Raw genomic sequence first — 16,161 nt, 5'->3', positions numbered from 1 at the left:
TTGTTTGGTTAGTGTGTGAATCCTGTTTTGTGCAGCTTAGCACGCTGGGTGAATACAGGTCATCTGATATTCTCAAGATTCCCAATATTGTACAAACTAGAAAGAGGAAATGAATTATTCAGTAAAGCAGGCTAAACCGGTTAAACACAGCTTTTGCCTCTGTTCCTAATCTATTAACTAGCAGTTTCCATCACCATACAGTATTACAGATCAATGCTCAGTTTTTTTGCGGAATTTCACAATAGGAAAGATTTTGCTGCTGTTTCAGTTTTAATTTCACATCTGGCCTGCACAGAAAGAACATTATTCTGCATTAATTTGCAAAAGTGTTGGCCATCTTACAGTTTATTGTTTTGGAATGAAGATGTTTTCAAGCACTTATTTTAGAAATCAGAGGAAAATATTATAAGGTGAATAACAGACCCAGAGCAATATTGGGCACAAAAATTAAAGAGTGACAGCCCAGGATGTTTTGCTATTTGTAATGGGCACAAAGCCCTGGGAACAAAGGGGTACTTTCTTCCCAGTAAACATAAAGACATGTGCAGAAAACCATAGAGTTGGAAGGGGGGCATTTAAACCAGGGCTTTTCAACCTTTTCACCCACTGTACCACTTTTAGGATATGGCAACATCCGAGTACCACCAGTCGCCTAGCAAGGTGTAAAAAAATTGATGACCTAAAAAAAAAGGAAAAAAGTGATGAGGTACAGGTAGTCCTCAACTTACAACAGCGCTGACAGCCCCGAAGAAGTGCTGATCCTGGCACGTCCGCTGAGCCCTGACAGCCCCGAAGAAGTGCTGATCCTGGTGCTTCCGCTGAGCCCTGACAGCCCTGCAGCTCCAGCCATCTCTCGTTCAGGCTTGTGCGGTGCTGCCACCGGTTCAGCTCATTCCCCTCCCGCAGTACCACTTTTCTTGGGTGGTTGTGTACCACCTGCTAGGTGCCAATGTACCACAGGTGGTACCCGTACCACTGGTTGAAAAGTCCTGATTTAAACTATTACATCCAACCTCCAGATTAGAAGGGAATAGGACCCAGATTGTTGGGGGCAATAAGCTGACTTTGTAATAATGCCACTTGGGGGGTGTATGAAAGCCCTAATAAGCAGGCATATACATAGAATGAAGGCTACTGCTAAGCTTGTAAGCCGCCCTGAGTCTTCGGAGAAGGGCGGGATATAAATGGAATTAAAAAAAAAAAAGAATAGAGCTGGAAGGGACCTTGGAGGTCTTCTAGTCCAGCCCCCCTGCCCCCGCTCATTGATGGCTGTCCAGCCTCAACGCCTCCAATAAAAGAGAGAACATCACCTCTCTTGAGTAATGGGTTCATCCATCACTGTCTTAACACTCTCCTTCCCTCCCTCCTTTCCCCTCTTTCTGGCTCCCGTAGCCAGACATTATCGTAAGGTGTAATAAGACTCTTCCTTTCATAAAGTAAAGCCATTATTTGACATCCCTAGACCAACGCCATCGGCATTGACAAAATCACCATAGGTGAATCGCGAAAGGCAGCTTTGCTCGGATCAGTTGATCCTGCAATCCTGCAATGATTCCTTTAAGATTGGGTTGTGGAACTATGGCCCCTTTATGATTTGTGGACTTCAACTCCCAGAATTGGGAGTTGAAGTCTACAAGTCATATGGGGGCCAGAGTTCCACGCCTCTGTTTTAAGACCATCAAACATCCACATCTGCCTATCCCAGGTCCTTGGGGAGGACTCGATAGGTCAGAGGTCTTCAAACTTGGCCCTTTTATGACTTGTGGACTGGCTTGTGCCTGGCTGAGGAATTCTGGGAGTTGAAGTCCACAAGTCATAAAAGGGCCAAGTTTGAAGACCTCTGCGATAGGTAGACAAAAATACCAAATCCAGTATAAACATCTGACTGACTGTGCAACCAAACAATATAAAATAATTTATTAAACCTATAGTTGCAAGAGGATTTTAACAGTGAAAACAGCATTGGAAAATAATTAAATGGATACCACACCATTACTGAGGTTCTAATCTGAATAGGGCTAGGAATTGAGTATCTTAGGAAAAAACAAATTAAAAATACGACATGCTTGCACATCCATATCCACATATCTTTATATACATACACATCTTTAAACATTTCCTTTAATTTATGGTAGAAAACACTTAAAAGAAACATGCTCTTTTGCACATAAATATATGAGTATTTTATACATTTATTTAAGAGCATGAGAAAAAGTAATAAACTTCTACGCCAAGTTTCTGAGTATCTAGATTAGAACTATAATGCTATAATGCTATTTTGGAGAATTGAGTAATTGTGTATAGGTGTGATCTGATCTCAGCAATGATCCATGAGCCAGGTTATGCAATAGGAAAGTTATTTGTTTACAGGAAATCCATAAACAAAGAAACAAGCAAACTTTAGCAACTACATCCTACCAGGAATGTTCTGTTCCAAGCAATGGGGGTTACCGTCGCTTGATACAGGCAGATAAACTCCACAGAAAGGGTTTTATGCAGATTACTTTAATTCATCAGGCATCCTCTAAACATTCACTCACAGTTACTGGGGAGATTCTTCTGAAGCACATTTCATAATCTGATCCCAACACGTAGGTGAAAAGTAGTATTTCCCATACTGAAGGAGCAAACAGTTCCCATGGCTAGAATTTGTAAGAGCCTCGCTGGTCTGCACGTAGCCAGAAATCCCAGCTATCCAATCAGAAGTCCCTCCTAATGGCCAATCCGAAACACAAATGTGACCGAGTGACTTAAAACTACATTACCCAAAAGGCTATCCCTTAAGGGGACAGTTCCTAATTTCTAAAATAGCTGTTTACTCTGACCAGCACATGTAACAACAACAACAACAACAACAACAACAACAACAACAACAACAACAACAACAATAATAATAATAATAATAATAATAATAATAATAATAATAATAATAAAGTTGGAAGGGACCTTGGAGGTCATCTAGTCCAACCCTCTATGGGTACGTTGCTGATCAAAATGGGCAAGCATTTAAGATGAGTAATTTCTTAGACAAAGCAGGAAAAAGTGTGGGAGCAAACACACAGAATATTCTTAACCACCTACACTTCCCCCTTTGTGGTCAAGACGCTACACAACCAGGACCACGGATGTCATATGTTCTTGAAGGGATCCAAAAAAATAATAAGCTTTTATGTATAACTCAGCCATATTGTTCACTCTTTCTTGTTTGCGCTCTGTACTTTGCTCAGAGATAACTTAAAATTGTGCTGACCAAAGGAGAAAGAAAAAGCTTAGCTGTAACTTTAAATGTGTTCCCTACAGCTTGCAACTTATTGTTCTTCCCCTTTAACTTGCAAACCTAACTGCCCAAGGAGAAAGTTCTGGGCTGCTTGCCAGCAATTGTGTATTTGAAGGGAAAGCTCTGTAACAAGCTGTAATTGACATAACCTGATAAAGAATACAGGTATTGGGACGAAAAAGAAATCTTTTAGCAGCCTGTTAGCGTGAGAGAGTGCCTTAGCTATAAAAGGGAAAAACTTTGTGTCTGTGTCTGTGTCTGTCTGTCTGTCTGTCTGTCTTTTTTCTCCTCTGTGTCTCTGTGTTAGAGACAAGAGATTACAAAGCACCCGGCTTTTCTTTTTGATCAAAAACTAAGCTGTGTTGTTTTCAGTAGCCTCGTGTTCAGAGTCTCTTTGGGATTTATTGGGATTCTGAGCTGAAAAACCTTACATTCTATAAGGGAACATTACATTTTCCAACTTGGCACCTTGTCCTTGTCCTGTGTTGGCTTTCCTACAAAAGCCTTTCACTAAGCTAAAGGAAGATACTTCCTGAAATTTAAACTCTTATTGAGTCAAGTGAGCCAGGATTTTGCTGAGTTTCTCTTAGCAGTGGCATCAGCATTTAAGGATAAGAGTGGAACCTGCTAAGGATGGAGACGGGATGCTAATTTATGTACTCCTCTAGTCTATTCTAATCCTTGACCTACAACCATTGGTTTAGTGAATGCGGGAAGTTACAACAGCACTGTGAAAAGTGACTTAATGACCATTTTTCACATTTACTGACCATTGCAGTATCCCCACGGTCACACGATCAAAGTTCGGATGCTGGCAATTGGCATGTATTCATTCACCTTTTATGACCTTCTCACCAGCAAAGTCAATGGGGAAGCCAGATTCACTTAACAATAGTGATACTAACTTAACTGCTGTGATTTACCTAATAACTATGGCAGGAAAGGTCACAAAAAGGGGCAAAATTAACAAATACCTTGAAAATTTTGGGCTCAGATGCACAGGCAGTTCTCTTTTAGTGACTGTTTGAAGTTACAGCAGCACTGGAAAAAAGTGACTTAGGACTGTTTTTCACATTTACGACTTGCAACATCCCCACGGCCACATGATCCAAATTCAGACACTTGGCAGCTGACTCGTATTTATCATCATTGTAGCATCCCGGGGTCATGCGATGCCCTTTTGTGACCTTCTGGCAAGCAAAGTCAATGGGGATACCAGATTCATTTAACAACCTAACTTAACAACTTAATATAATAATAATAATATAATATAAAGTTGGAAGGGACCTTGGAGGTCATCTAGTCCAACCCCCTGCTCAGGCAGGAAACCCTATACCATTTCAGGCAAATGGCTGTCCAGTCTCTTCTTAAAAACCTCCAGTGTTGGAGCATTCACCACTTCTGGAGGCAGGTTGTTCCACTGGTTAATTGTTCTAATTGTTCTAACTGTCTAACTGCTTTGGAGAATAGCTTGACTCCCTCTTCTTTGGGGCAGCCCCTGAGATATTAGAAGACTGCTATCATGTCACCCCTCACCCTTCTCTTCATTAAACTACACATACCCAATTCCAGCAACCGTTCCCTATATGAATCACTTGCAGTGATTCTCTTAACAACTGTGGCAAGAAAGGTGATATAATGGGGCACAATTCACTTAACCAATGTGTCATTTAGCAACACAAATTTGGGGCTCAATTGTGGCCGTAAGGCGAGGACAACCTATACAAGCTCCCAGAAAAATGCTTCAGTAGACAACCAGTTTCAATTTTTTCTGAAGTCCAAATGACAATGTAAAAGTTTCATTTCCACTTATTTATGTAAGCACAGTATCCTGAAATTGATATTGAAATGTTACCTCAAAACTAAACTGTTCAGATTATTGATTCTGTTGTCATAAATAAGATGGGCGCTCTTTATTCACTAACGTATACCTATGGTGTATGGATGGTAGCCCCAAGAGTTGAATGGCAGGCAAAAATGATAACTAAGATTTAACGCAGGGCCAGGCTTGGACAAACCAGGTTATCTGGCTTGCAGGTATTCAAATCTTGAGAGATTATACATTGGGGAGGGATCAAAGCAGCAATATTCCAAACTTTGGAAGGGATGAAAATAATTGCTGTTTGACCTTACCCTGTTGAAGAAGAAGGAGTGAAATAATCCAGGTTCAAAACCACATCAAAGCTTGCAATAGTGGAAGACTTACCTAGGAATGCTAGTTAAGTAGGTGACAACATTCAGAAAATCTTCATTGGGGATCTCGCTGAAACCCGGATATTCGGGGAAGGTAATGATTGGGGCCCCATCCTTCCCTCTTCCACCTGCAAGAGAAATTGGTTTCTCAGTGGGCAAAACAACAACAATAGCAATAACAACAGCTGAAGGAACATTGATAAGAGAAAATCCCCACTTTGCACAGTGCATCCACACAAGTCCTATTAGCTACAGCAGGGCTTTTCCAACCAGTGGTAGGGGTACCACTTGTAGTACATTAGCACCTGGCAGGTGGTACGTGACCATCCTAGAAAAGTGGTAGCGGGGTAGGGGAATGAGCTGAACCGGTAGCAGCACCGCACAAGCCTGAGCGAGAGATGGCTGGAGCTGCAGGGCTGTCAGGGCTCAGCGGAAGTGCCAGGATCAGCGCTTCTTCGGGGCTGTCAGGGCTCAGCAGAAGCCCCAGGATCAGCGCCAGGCTCCAGCTGGAGCTCGGCGCTGATCCTGGCCCTTCTGAGCCCAGAAGAAGCACCGTTCAGCTGTTGCAGCATCTCCGGTCACACTGTCCCTGGGTCATGTGAAGTGACCAAAACCTGCTGCAACCACCCAGCAGATGGGGGAGGGGAATAAAAACCAAACACAACCCCACCCCACCCCCGCTGCCAATCCTCAACAGAAATGCTCACAACAGTGAAAACTTCGGACAGGAGGAAGAGCACCGCCGGGGGGGCAGGCAATTGTCTTGCGTGGCTGCGGCTTGGGGGGGGCACTTTTTTCAGTGCCATTGTAACTTTGAACAGTCACTAAGCGAAGTGTTGTAAGTCGAGGACTAGCTGTACTTCATCACTTTTTTTCCTCTTTTTTTTTTGGTCATCAAGATTTTGACATCTTGCTAGGCGACTGGTAGTACTCGGATGTTGCCATATCCTAAAAGTGGTACAGTGGGTGAAAAGGTTGAAAAGCCCTGAGCTACAGTACCTGTGTAGCTACAGGTAATCCTCGACTTACAAACTTACTTTTAGTGACCACTTGAAGTTACAGTGGCATGGAAAAAAGTGACTTGCGACTAACAAAGGAGAATATTTGTCGCTCAGGGGTTGAAATGAGGGGTCCTTGGTACTCTCTGAGCTTGCTTGTTTTCTTGCAGACATTTCATTACCCAAACTAGGTCACGTCATCAAACTAGCACGGATGATGTTTACCTAGTTTGGGTAATGAAATGTCTGCAACAAGCAAGCTCAGAGAGTACCAAGGACCTCTGACCTCTGACCATTTTTCACACTTACAACTGTTGCAGCATCCCCATGGGTCACGTGATCAAAATTCAGACACTTGGCAACTGGCATGTATTTTATGACGGGTTGCCGTCTCCCGGGGTCACGTGATCCCCTTTTGCGACCTTCTGACAAGCAAAGTCAGTGGGGAAAAGCCTGATTCGCTTAACAACCGCGTTGCTAACTTAAGAACTGCACTGATTCCCTTAACAACTGTGGCAAGAAAGGTCATAGAATGGGGCAAAATTCTCTTAACTCGCTTAGCAACAGAAATATTGGACTGAGGTATAGTCGTAAGTCAAGGACTACCTGGACAGTATTTGCTTTCTTGCTCCTGCAATCACAGTCGTTGCTCTGCATTCAGCGGTATCATTAATATTGTGTCCTTCCCAACATAAATGCATTCTGGGCACTTGCTTTTCAAACTAAGGATGCAAACAGTGGAGCCAGCTAAACAGAACATAGAATATACAGTAGTGGCCAAAATTGTGGAAAGCTTTGGGGGAAAGTGTATTTTTGCGGTTTGACGGCTAGTAACACCACTTTTTTTTTTTTTTTGGAGTAGTACCATAAAATCATATATCATAAAATCTCCAGTCCTTTCGCCGCGGCCTCAAAACACTCCTTTTCCACCTGGCTGACCTGGACTGACAGGCATTTTAATTATATTTACAATTTTTAATTTATTTTTAATTTTTAATTTTAATTTATTGCACAGATGATTTTAATTTTATTTTTATCTTAATTTCTGTACTTATTATATGTTTTGTTGTTAGCCGCCCTGAGTCCTTAGAAGATAGGGCGGGATATAAATCCCATTAATAAATAAATAAATAAATAAATAAATATATCAATGGAAAGATAATTTAATCAAGAATATAACGCAACAAAGTTTGTTCAATTATCTGTACTGTATCCTATGAAAAGTTATAGCCCAATAACCAGAAAAAGGAAGCACAACTTGCTTAGGTTGAGATCAGGCAGCTTTCCTTCATCTGATTGTAGCCAATGAGCATGAGTGTTTACAGAGCCAATCAGGTGTCATCTTGTTTTGGCAACGAGCCAATCAGATCACAGTAGGATTCAGTTATTGATGTCACGCATTGAAGCTGAGAGGAGGACATTTGTCAGTGTGTTACGTGATCGCCATCAAGTTGGTTGGGGTTTTTGTGTGTGTGTGTTCTTTCATTTAGTGAGCTCGCAAAACGTAATAAAATTAAAGTAATGGCGCAAAGAATTGACCGGTCGCCCAGAAAGCGATGTAGAATAGTATTATTAAGTGAACAAGGCTACGGTTATAAAGAAATGAGAAGAAAAATTGGTGGAAACTTAACCAAAGGAGGCATTTCTACTGTACACTTTCCCCAAAAGGTTTCCACCATTTTGGCCATTGCTGTAGAATCCTAGCGCTGGAAGGGACCTTGGAGGTCTTCTAGTCCAACCCCCTGCTCAAGGCAGGAGACGTTATACCCACCCAGTGACCCCATAAACTGCCAGCTTTCTCCCCATCCTGACTTGGTCTTCTGCACCCAAATCATTTAATGCGGGGGTCCCCAAGGGTTGGACCATGGCCTGCTACTGAGCTGCAGCCCGTTCAGAACCGGGCTATGCCTGCTGCTGGCAGAAATGGAGCTTCCCTCGCACAAATGGAACTGCACTCGTAAACGCTCGGACCTGTCCGCTCGCACCAAACCATTTCCTCCTACCGCCTCCCATCAGTCCGCAAAGCCAGGAAAGTTGGGGACCACTGATTGAAATGGCAGCTTAGCCCTTCTCTTCTTTATCCCCATGTGACTCTGTCACCCCAGTGAGGACCCTAAGGGGGAAGGGGATTTATCTTACCCTCTAGCAGTGGCGTAGCGTGGGTTGTCAGCACCCGGGGCAAGGCAAGTAATTTGCGCCCCCTAACCCGTGGATTTTAGCACTCGAGTCTCTTCCACTAGATTAGTTAAAGAAACCCTTACCCGCTAAGCACATGTATTGCTGCTGCACTGTCCCTCCCCCAGATAGTCCCTCACTCTCTCCGCACCGCACGCCTGGCACCCCCCCTCCACAGTGGGCGGCGACCCGGCGGCTCGGATCGGATTCGCACAGCCAGCACTGCAGTGAGAGAGAGTGAGTGAGCCAGGCAGGGGCAGAGAGCTGCGAGTGCGAGCGCGCCCCCCCCCCAGATGTTGCGGCCGGTGCGGCCGGGCCCCCCTGCACCCCCCACGCTACGCCACTGCCCTATAGGCCTGCTTCCTGTTTCTCCCCCCAACTCTTCACAGTTATAGCAAGAAGCCACAAGCCCGAGCAAGTCAGCGAAAGTTAAGTTTTTACAAAATCCCGGTTCGCCAAGGGAGCCAGGACTGTTTTGCGTTTTGGGGAAGACGTTTATTGTTGGCAGAGGAAAGTTAACAGAAGATTCAAACAGGATCGGATTAAAAACTGGGGACCCCATGAGACGCTGTAAAAATATGTGGCGTGTAAGCCAAAGGATTGACTGGAAGTTCCAAAAGACTTGTGATTATACACAGAAAGCAAGGATGAAGTTCCTGGCGGTCAACACAGAGACTGGACTTGCTTTGATGACCTCTGCAGTCTGAGTGATTGTGGGCGAGCACCGATAGGAAACGTGACTTACCTATGTATAAAATGGAATTGTACTAATCTGAGATTTTAGTTTCAGGCTGTGGTTATGTAACATCCCTTTCTAATGATCCTGCAGTGCAGAGCTGATGCCTCTGGTGTTCACATAGGAGAGTCAAAGTCAGATAAGCAAAGATAGCAATAAGTGTGCAAAACAGTTTTGTACTAAGCAGTTGTCTGAGACTGCTAATATGTCTGCTTTCCCCCAACTGGCAGGATTTGGATGGATTTTCTATGGAGAGCCAGGTCATGATTGTCCCAAGGTGCTTTTCCAAAAGGTCACTGGATTTTCTTGGAAGATCTGAAGAAGCCTCTTAGATGAGAAGCAAAATGTTTTCAAAGAAACAAACCAAACCAAACCAGGAACGTCCAGCTGCCTTTTGGAAAAGCGCCTTGGATTCAGATGGGTTTTAAGCCACGTGGATGGGGAATTCTGGAAAATGAAGTCTTAAGATATTTGCGTAGCATTAAATTGGGTGGTCAAGAGAAAAAAAACAAAAACCCAAGGACCTTCAAAGAAATCAGTTTACAGTTCTCACTTGAGGCACAAATGACCGGACCTCAGTGATCGACCTTATGGGATGATCCAACTTGCTGGAGAAAGCTCTGAGGCTGGGAAAGGTGAAAGGAAAGAGAAGAGGAGCAAAGTAGAGGGTTATGGTGGTGATGGGTGCACCATTGGAACTGCTGAAGGATCAGATTATGGACAATTATGCAGCAAATCTATCGGAGGGGTTGCTAGGACTGTATGGAAGGGACCTCATCAATTAAGTTGGGATGTGCATAAGCAACATCAGAGCTGTGGTGGCACAGTGGTTAGAGTGTGGTATTGCAGGCAAACTCTGCCCACTGCTAGGAGTTCGATTCTCACCGGCTCAAGGTTGACTCCGCCTTCCATTCTTCTGAGGTCAGTAAAACGAGGACCCAGATTGTTGGGGGACAATATGCTGACTTTGTAAACTGCTTAGAGACGACCGCAAAGCACTATGGAGCAGTAGGTGAGTCTAAGTGCTATTGCTATAAACAAGCTGGTTTAACTGCTGCTTCCTTTGTCCAGGGTTTTCATTCAAATCAAAAATTTCCACGGGCCTTTGTAGCTTTCTACCAGCACTCAGGTGTGACTCAGTTAACAACCACCTTGTTTAGCAATGGAAATTCTGATCCCAATTCTGGCTGTAAATCAAGGACTATTTGTATGCACAGAGATTAAAGCAATCTGCTTCTGCTGGCAGTTTGGAAGCTTATCATTAAGGATCAAAGATGGTCTATTAAGATGCCCTCAAGCCAAATTTTTAACCTATAGTCACCCTCCTTTGCTCTGGATGAACTTGTTCATACACTTTACAGGTAGTCCTTGGCTTACAACCACAACTGAGTCCAGCATTTCTGTTGCTAAGTGAAACATTTAAGTGAATTTTGCCCCATTTTACAATCTTTCTTGCCACAGTTGTTACATGAATCACTGCAGTTGTTAAATTAGTTACACTGTTAGGAGTCATGGTGGCACCGTGGTTAGAATGCAGTACTGCAGGCTACTCCTTTTGACTACCGGCTGTCAGCAGTTCGATTATCACTGGCTCAAGGTTGACTCATCCTTCATCAGTAAAATGAGGACCCAGATTCTTGGGGGTGAGGGGGGGGCAAATATGCTAACTCTGTAAACCGCTTAGAGAGGACTGTGAAGCGGCATATAGGTCTAAGTGCTATTGCTATCTGCCCTCCCCATTGACTTTGCTTGTCAGATGGTTGCAAAATGACCCCAGGACATTGCAGCCATTTTAAGTATGAGTCAGTTGCCAAGCATCTGAGTTTTGATCATGTGACCACAGGGATGCTACAATGGCCGTCTGTGAAAAATGGCCCTAAGCCACTTTTTGCCAGTGCCAATGTAACTTCGAAAGGTCACTAAATGAACTGTTGTAAGTCGAGGACTGCCTCCAATCCTCTTGTTTCCCCAACATTTTTGCCTTTTCTTTTTTGTCAAAGAACAACTGTTAGCAGAAGGAAGTTGAAATAAGAACACAACATTTGTATTGAAACCTCCAAAGAGCTTTCAGTCTGGAAATACCTAATTTGTATGATCTTCCAGGTGGATAATATGATGATATTCATATAATAGCTTGATGCTTGCAGGGAAGTGTTGTCTATGCAGGGGAAGAAAAGAAAAAAAAAGACAAGAAAAAGGGGGGAAAAAGCAGGGCACCACTGACACCTTGTGGACACGACTGGTACTGAACAAAGGAGGGGGGGAAAGGGTTGAGCTGTATTTTGGGAAAGTGAGCTCAGCAAAAAATAAAAACAGCAGCAGCAGCAGCTGGTATATAGTCCTGCGTTGGTGCACAGAATGAAAGGAGCCAGCAGAGTTGATGGCATCTCTGTGTTGCTTGGGAATATCATTAAATATGAATGATGATGGAATACGATGGAACTTCATTCAGAGTACAAAGGGCCAGATCAGGGTGTGCTTAGTGGAAGAGGGAAAAGGGGAGTTTAAGATTAAGTTTAAGTTTATTGAATTTATATACGGCCCTTTTCCCGTAGGACTCAGGGCGGTTTACAAGGTAATTAAAAACGTCAATACAATACAAAAGTTAAAAACAATTAAAAATAATTAAATTTGATCCCTGAAAAATATAAAACCCCCAATTAAAAACTCTCACCCTGGACCAGAAAGCTCAAAGAGCCAGGTCTTCAGGTCCCGGCGGAATGAACGAAGGTCGGGGGCAGTCCTAAGTTCCACAGGCAGCTGGTTCCAAAGGGCGGGCGCACCCACTGAGAAGGCCCTACCCCTGGGTGTTATCCGCCGGAGGGGGGAAGGAGGACATTCACCTTTCCCCAATTCTCTGCTTTTCTCTTTTCGTCAACTATCTCGGTTCATTTGCAGTCCAAGAAGACACGGAATACACATTTTGGAAATCAGAAGCAACTGGAAGCTTGCCACACAGGGAAGGGTGAAAGCTGTGCTGTTCCATTCAGCCTCCTGCTATTAATTCTAGAGTTGGGAAGGATGGGTGTTTTTTTTTTCCAGCATGGCTCATTTTTGAAGCCGCTGGACATAAGCCAAGGACCTGCTGTATTCTTCTAGTGATTTTGATAGGATATCCCCGCTTGGAAGATTCACCGCCATCCCAATTTTTTGGCCACTTCAGGATTACGTCTCTGATTATGGATCCATGAAATCCTAGAGATTTAGCAACGATTAACCTTTTGTAGACTGTTTTACAGAACAAACTCTGATTTGAACAGGGCATGCCCAGGTCTCCAGAGTCTATGTAAGGGGTCTTCAAACCTGGCCCTTTTATGACTTGTGGACTTCAACTCCCAGAATTCCACAGCCAGGCACGCGTGCCTGGCTGAGGAATTCTGGGAGTTGAAGTCCACAAGTCATAAAAGGGCCAAGTTTGAAGACCCCTGGTTCTATGTGGTGAGAAGTTCACTGTGATGAGAGAAAGTAAAACTTGGTGAAATTTACTCAAAAAGGGCTGGTCCAAATCAGGCACAATTGTTTAATGTGATACTCACAGAAGTACCCCTAGTTACCCCATTTACAGACTTAGGGCCACAGTTGAGTGCAGAATTTCCATTGCTAAGCAAGATAGCCATTACGTGAGCTGCACCCCATTTATGACCTTTTTTTGCCACAGTTAATAATAATAATAATAAGTTGGAAGGGACCTTGGAGGTCATCTAGTCCAACCCCCTGCTAAGGCAGGAAACCCTATACCATTTCAGACAAATGGCTGTCCAGTCTCTTCTTAAAAACTTCCAGTGTTGGAGCATTCACCACTTCTGGAGGCAAGTTGTTCCACTGTTTAGTTGTTCTAACTGTCAGGAAGTTTCTCCTTAGTTCTAGGTTGCTTCTCTCCTTGACTAGTTTCCATCCATTGCTTCTTGTCCTGCTTTCAGGTGCTTTGGAGCAGGGGTCTTCAAACTCGGCCCTTTTATGACTCATGGACTTCAACTCCCAGAATTCCTCAGCCAGCATGCCTGGCTGAGAAATTCTGGGAGTTGAAGTCCATGAGTCATAAAAGGGCCGAGTTTGAAGACCTCTGCTTTGGAGAATAGTTGTTAAGGAAATCATTGCAGTTGTTGTGACTCACGCAGTGAAGCAAATCTGGCTTCCCCCCACCCCATTGACTGCTTGCCAGCAGCCAGCTGGAAAAGTTGCCCTGTCATAAGTCCATGCAGTTGCTGAGCCCCTGAATTTTGATCACGTGACCATGGAGGAAGCTGCAATGGTTGTGTTTAAAAAAACAAATCGGAAGTCACTTTTCCCCATGCCTTTGTAACTCTGAACGACCACTAAAGGAAAGGTGGTTAGTTGAGAACTATCTGTCCTTGGAATAACTGGCTGGGGGATAATTAACTTTTTCACACTGGCCACGTTACATGTGACGGGTGACTTTGTCTCTGACATGCAGGCAACAAGACCAAAGGCTGGTATAATTTGTTCCCTCAGATGCCATTTGTTTGGCAGGAGCTTCATGAAGCCCTGATAACATCCACTGTGAAAGAGATTAATAATTCAGGAAAATCTAAAAGAGAGGCTAAGGCAGGGGTGTCAAACTCAATTTCATTGAGGGCCGCATCAGCATTGCAGTTGCCCTCAGGGGGTCGGGTGGGTATAGCCAGGGTGGGTGTGGCTTACTGGATGGGCGTGGCTAGAGTGCATATGGCCTACTGGGTGGGCGTGGCCAGCTCTACATTGTTGTATCAAGGGTGCCTATGGGGGCCTGGGCAGGAGTGGGACAGATCTGAGGGTCTCTGGCAGAAGGAGGGTCTCTGGGCCAGGGCCAAGGCAGTGAGGGCCGTTCCCTCACTGTTTCCAGGATGGCTTCGCGGGCCACATGAAACCACCCCGCTTTTTCAGGGAACTATAACTGCTGATAGTACCCAAATGGCACAGCAGGTGGCAGTATTTAGTCAGCCTTGATTGATCTCCAAGAAAATAAGCAGGGTTGAACATGGTTAGGATACAGATAAGCGACACCTGGGAAATTCTAAGTCAGTAGGCTAGCCTAAGAAACCCTTGAAGAAGGAAAGGCAAGCTCATTTCAAATTAGAATAGAAGACCTTGGGGGGTCTTCTAGTCCAACCCCCTGCTCAGGCAGGAAACCCTATACCCTTTTAAACAAAAGGTTGTCCAATCTCTTCTTACAAACTTCTAGCATTGAGCATTCACAACTTCTGCAGGCAGGTTGTTCCACTGATTAATCGTTCTCCCTGTCAGGAAGTTTCTCCTTAGTTCTAGGTTGCTTCTCTCCTTGGTTAGTTTCCCTCCATTGCTTCTTGTCCTGCCTTCAGGTGCTTCAGAGAATTGGTTGACCCCCTGTTCTTTCTGGCAACCTCTGAGATACTGGAACACTATCATGTCACCCCTCATCCTTCTCTTCATTAGACTAGTCCAGGGGTAGGCAACCTTGGCGCTTTTATGACTCATGGACTTCAACTCCCAGAATTTCTGAGCCAGCTATGGCTCAGGAGTTCTGGGAGCTGAAGTCCATGAGCCATAAAAGCGCCAAGGATGCCTACCCCTGGACTAGACATACCCAATTCCAGCAACCGTCCCTTATATGTTTTAGCCTCCAGTCCCCTGATCATCTTTGTTGCTCTTCTCTGTACTCTATCTAGATTCTCAACATCTTTTTTTACATCGTGGTGACCAAAACTGGATGCAGTATGCCAGGTGTGGCCTTACCTATTATTACCAAGAAAACAGCATGAGCTAGTCCAGGGGTAGGCAACCTTGGCTCTTTTATGACTCGTGGACTTCAACTCCCAGAATTCCTGAGCCAGCCATGCTGGCTCAGGAATTCTGGGAGTTGAAGTCCACGAGTCATAAAAGAGCCAAGGTTGCCTAGCCCTGAGCTAGTCCATGTAATTACTAGCTTGACTCGAGGTATCTAAGCATATATTTTATTCATCAAATAAACAGGTTCTCCAGGTATTTGATATCTATTTCAGTTAACAAGAGGAAGAGGCATCCAATATAGGTAGTTCTCAACTTATAACCATAACAGAGCCTGGAATTTCTGTCGTAAGTCATGATGGACATAAATCAAGGCTCTCATGTGACTGGACTCAATTTTACAACTTTTCTTGCAGTGGTTATTAAGCAAAGGCCATGGTTGTTAAGTGAACACACCAATCGTTAAGCAAACATCATGGTCATTAAGAGAATCCATGTATTCCTATGGGGGGTTTGTTTTGGTGGAAACTGGCCAAAAAACCATTACAAACAGTGAATCACAGTTGTGTGACTAATGAATACTGCAAGTAGGGGGTAAAGGCAAGGTGATAGCAAAGCACCTAAAAAGCGCGCGCGGGGGGTGGAAGGGGAGTATTGCAGCCATCACAAGTATTTGGGGGGGTCCTTCATAACTCCAAACTATCACTAATTCACTGTTCATTAAGTGAGGACTGTGTATAATGATTCCAAGAAAATTAATATAGTGAGATTGGCTGCAGGGTGTAAGGGGTTGGGCTTATGCAAATCCCAGCAGAGTTCTCCGTTATCGGAAAACTGCAATGATGTACATCTGTTTAATGGATGCCATAAAAGCTTCAATTTCACTTTCGTTAAAAAAAAAGACTCATTTCCATTAACAGAAGATGGTTAGCAGAATGTGTGACATGCTAATTCCCATGGATTTATTAAAGTGGATTTGCAAAATCAGTGCCATTTTTGGAAAAGCAGCCTTGAGTTTAGGGAGAAAAACCTTTGAATCCACTGCATTTTTATTAGCCATATAGCGTGTCCTTAAATTG

The 16,161-nt window shown here is 44.0% G+C and overlaps 1 protein-coding gene across 1 annotated transcript in view; it reads right to left on the bottom strand.

Annotated features, from left to right (window-relative positions):
• The window catches only part of MCF2L2 (MCF.2 cell line derived transforming sequence-like 2), a gene marked incomplete at its 5' end in the record, with an annotated part of 214,247 nt that overhangs the window by 146,343 nt on the left and 51,743 nt on the right, over positions 1 to 16,161 (bottom strand). Inside the window, one exon of the mRNA XM_081329835.1 lies at positions 5,484 to 5,598. Coding sequence (XP_081185961.1) covers positions 5,484 to 5,598 — 115 coding nt within the window. The remainder of the gene's footprint in view (positions 1 to 5,483; positions 5,599 to 16,161) is intronic.

This window comes from Vipera berus (genome assembly GCF_964194415.1).
Source record: "Vipera berus genome assembly, chromosome: 5".
Classification (NCBI taxonomy): domain Eukaryota; kingdom Metazoa; phylum Chordata; class Lepidosauria; order Squamata; family Viperidae; genus Vipera; species Vipera berus.
Note: the sequence above shows the minus strand (reverse complement) of the source record. Positions and strands in the feature narration are given on the sequence as shown.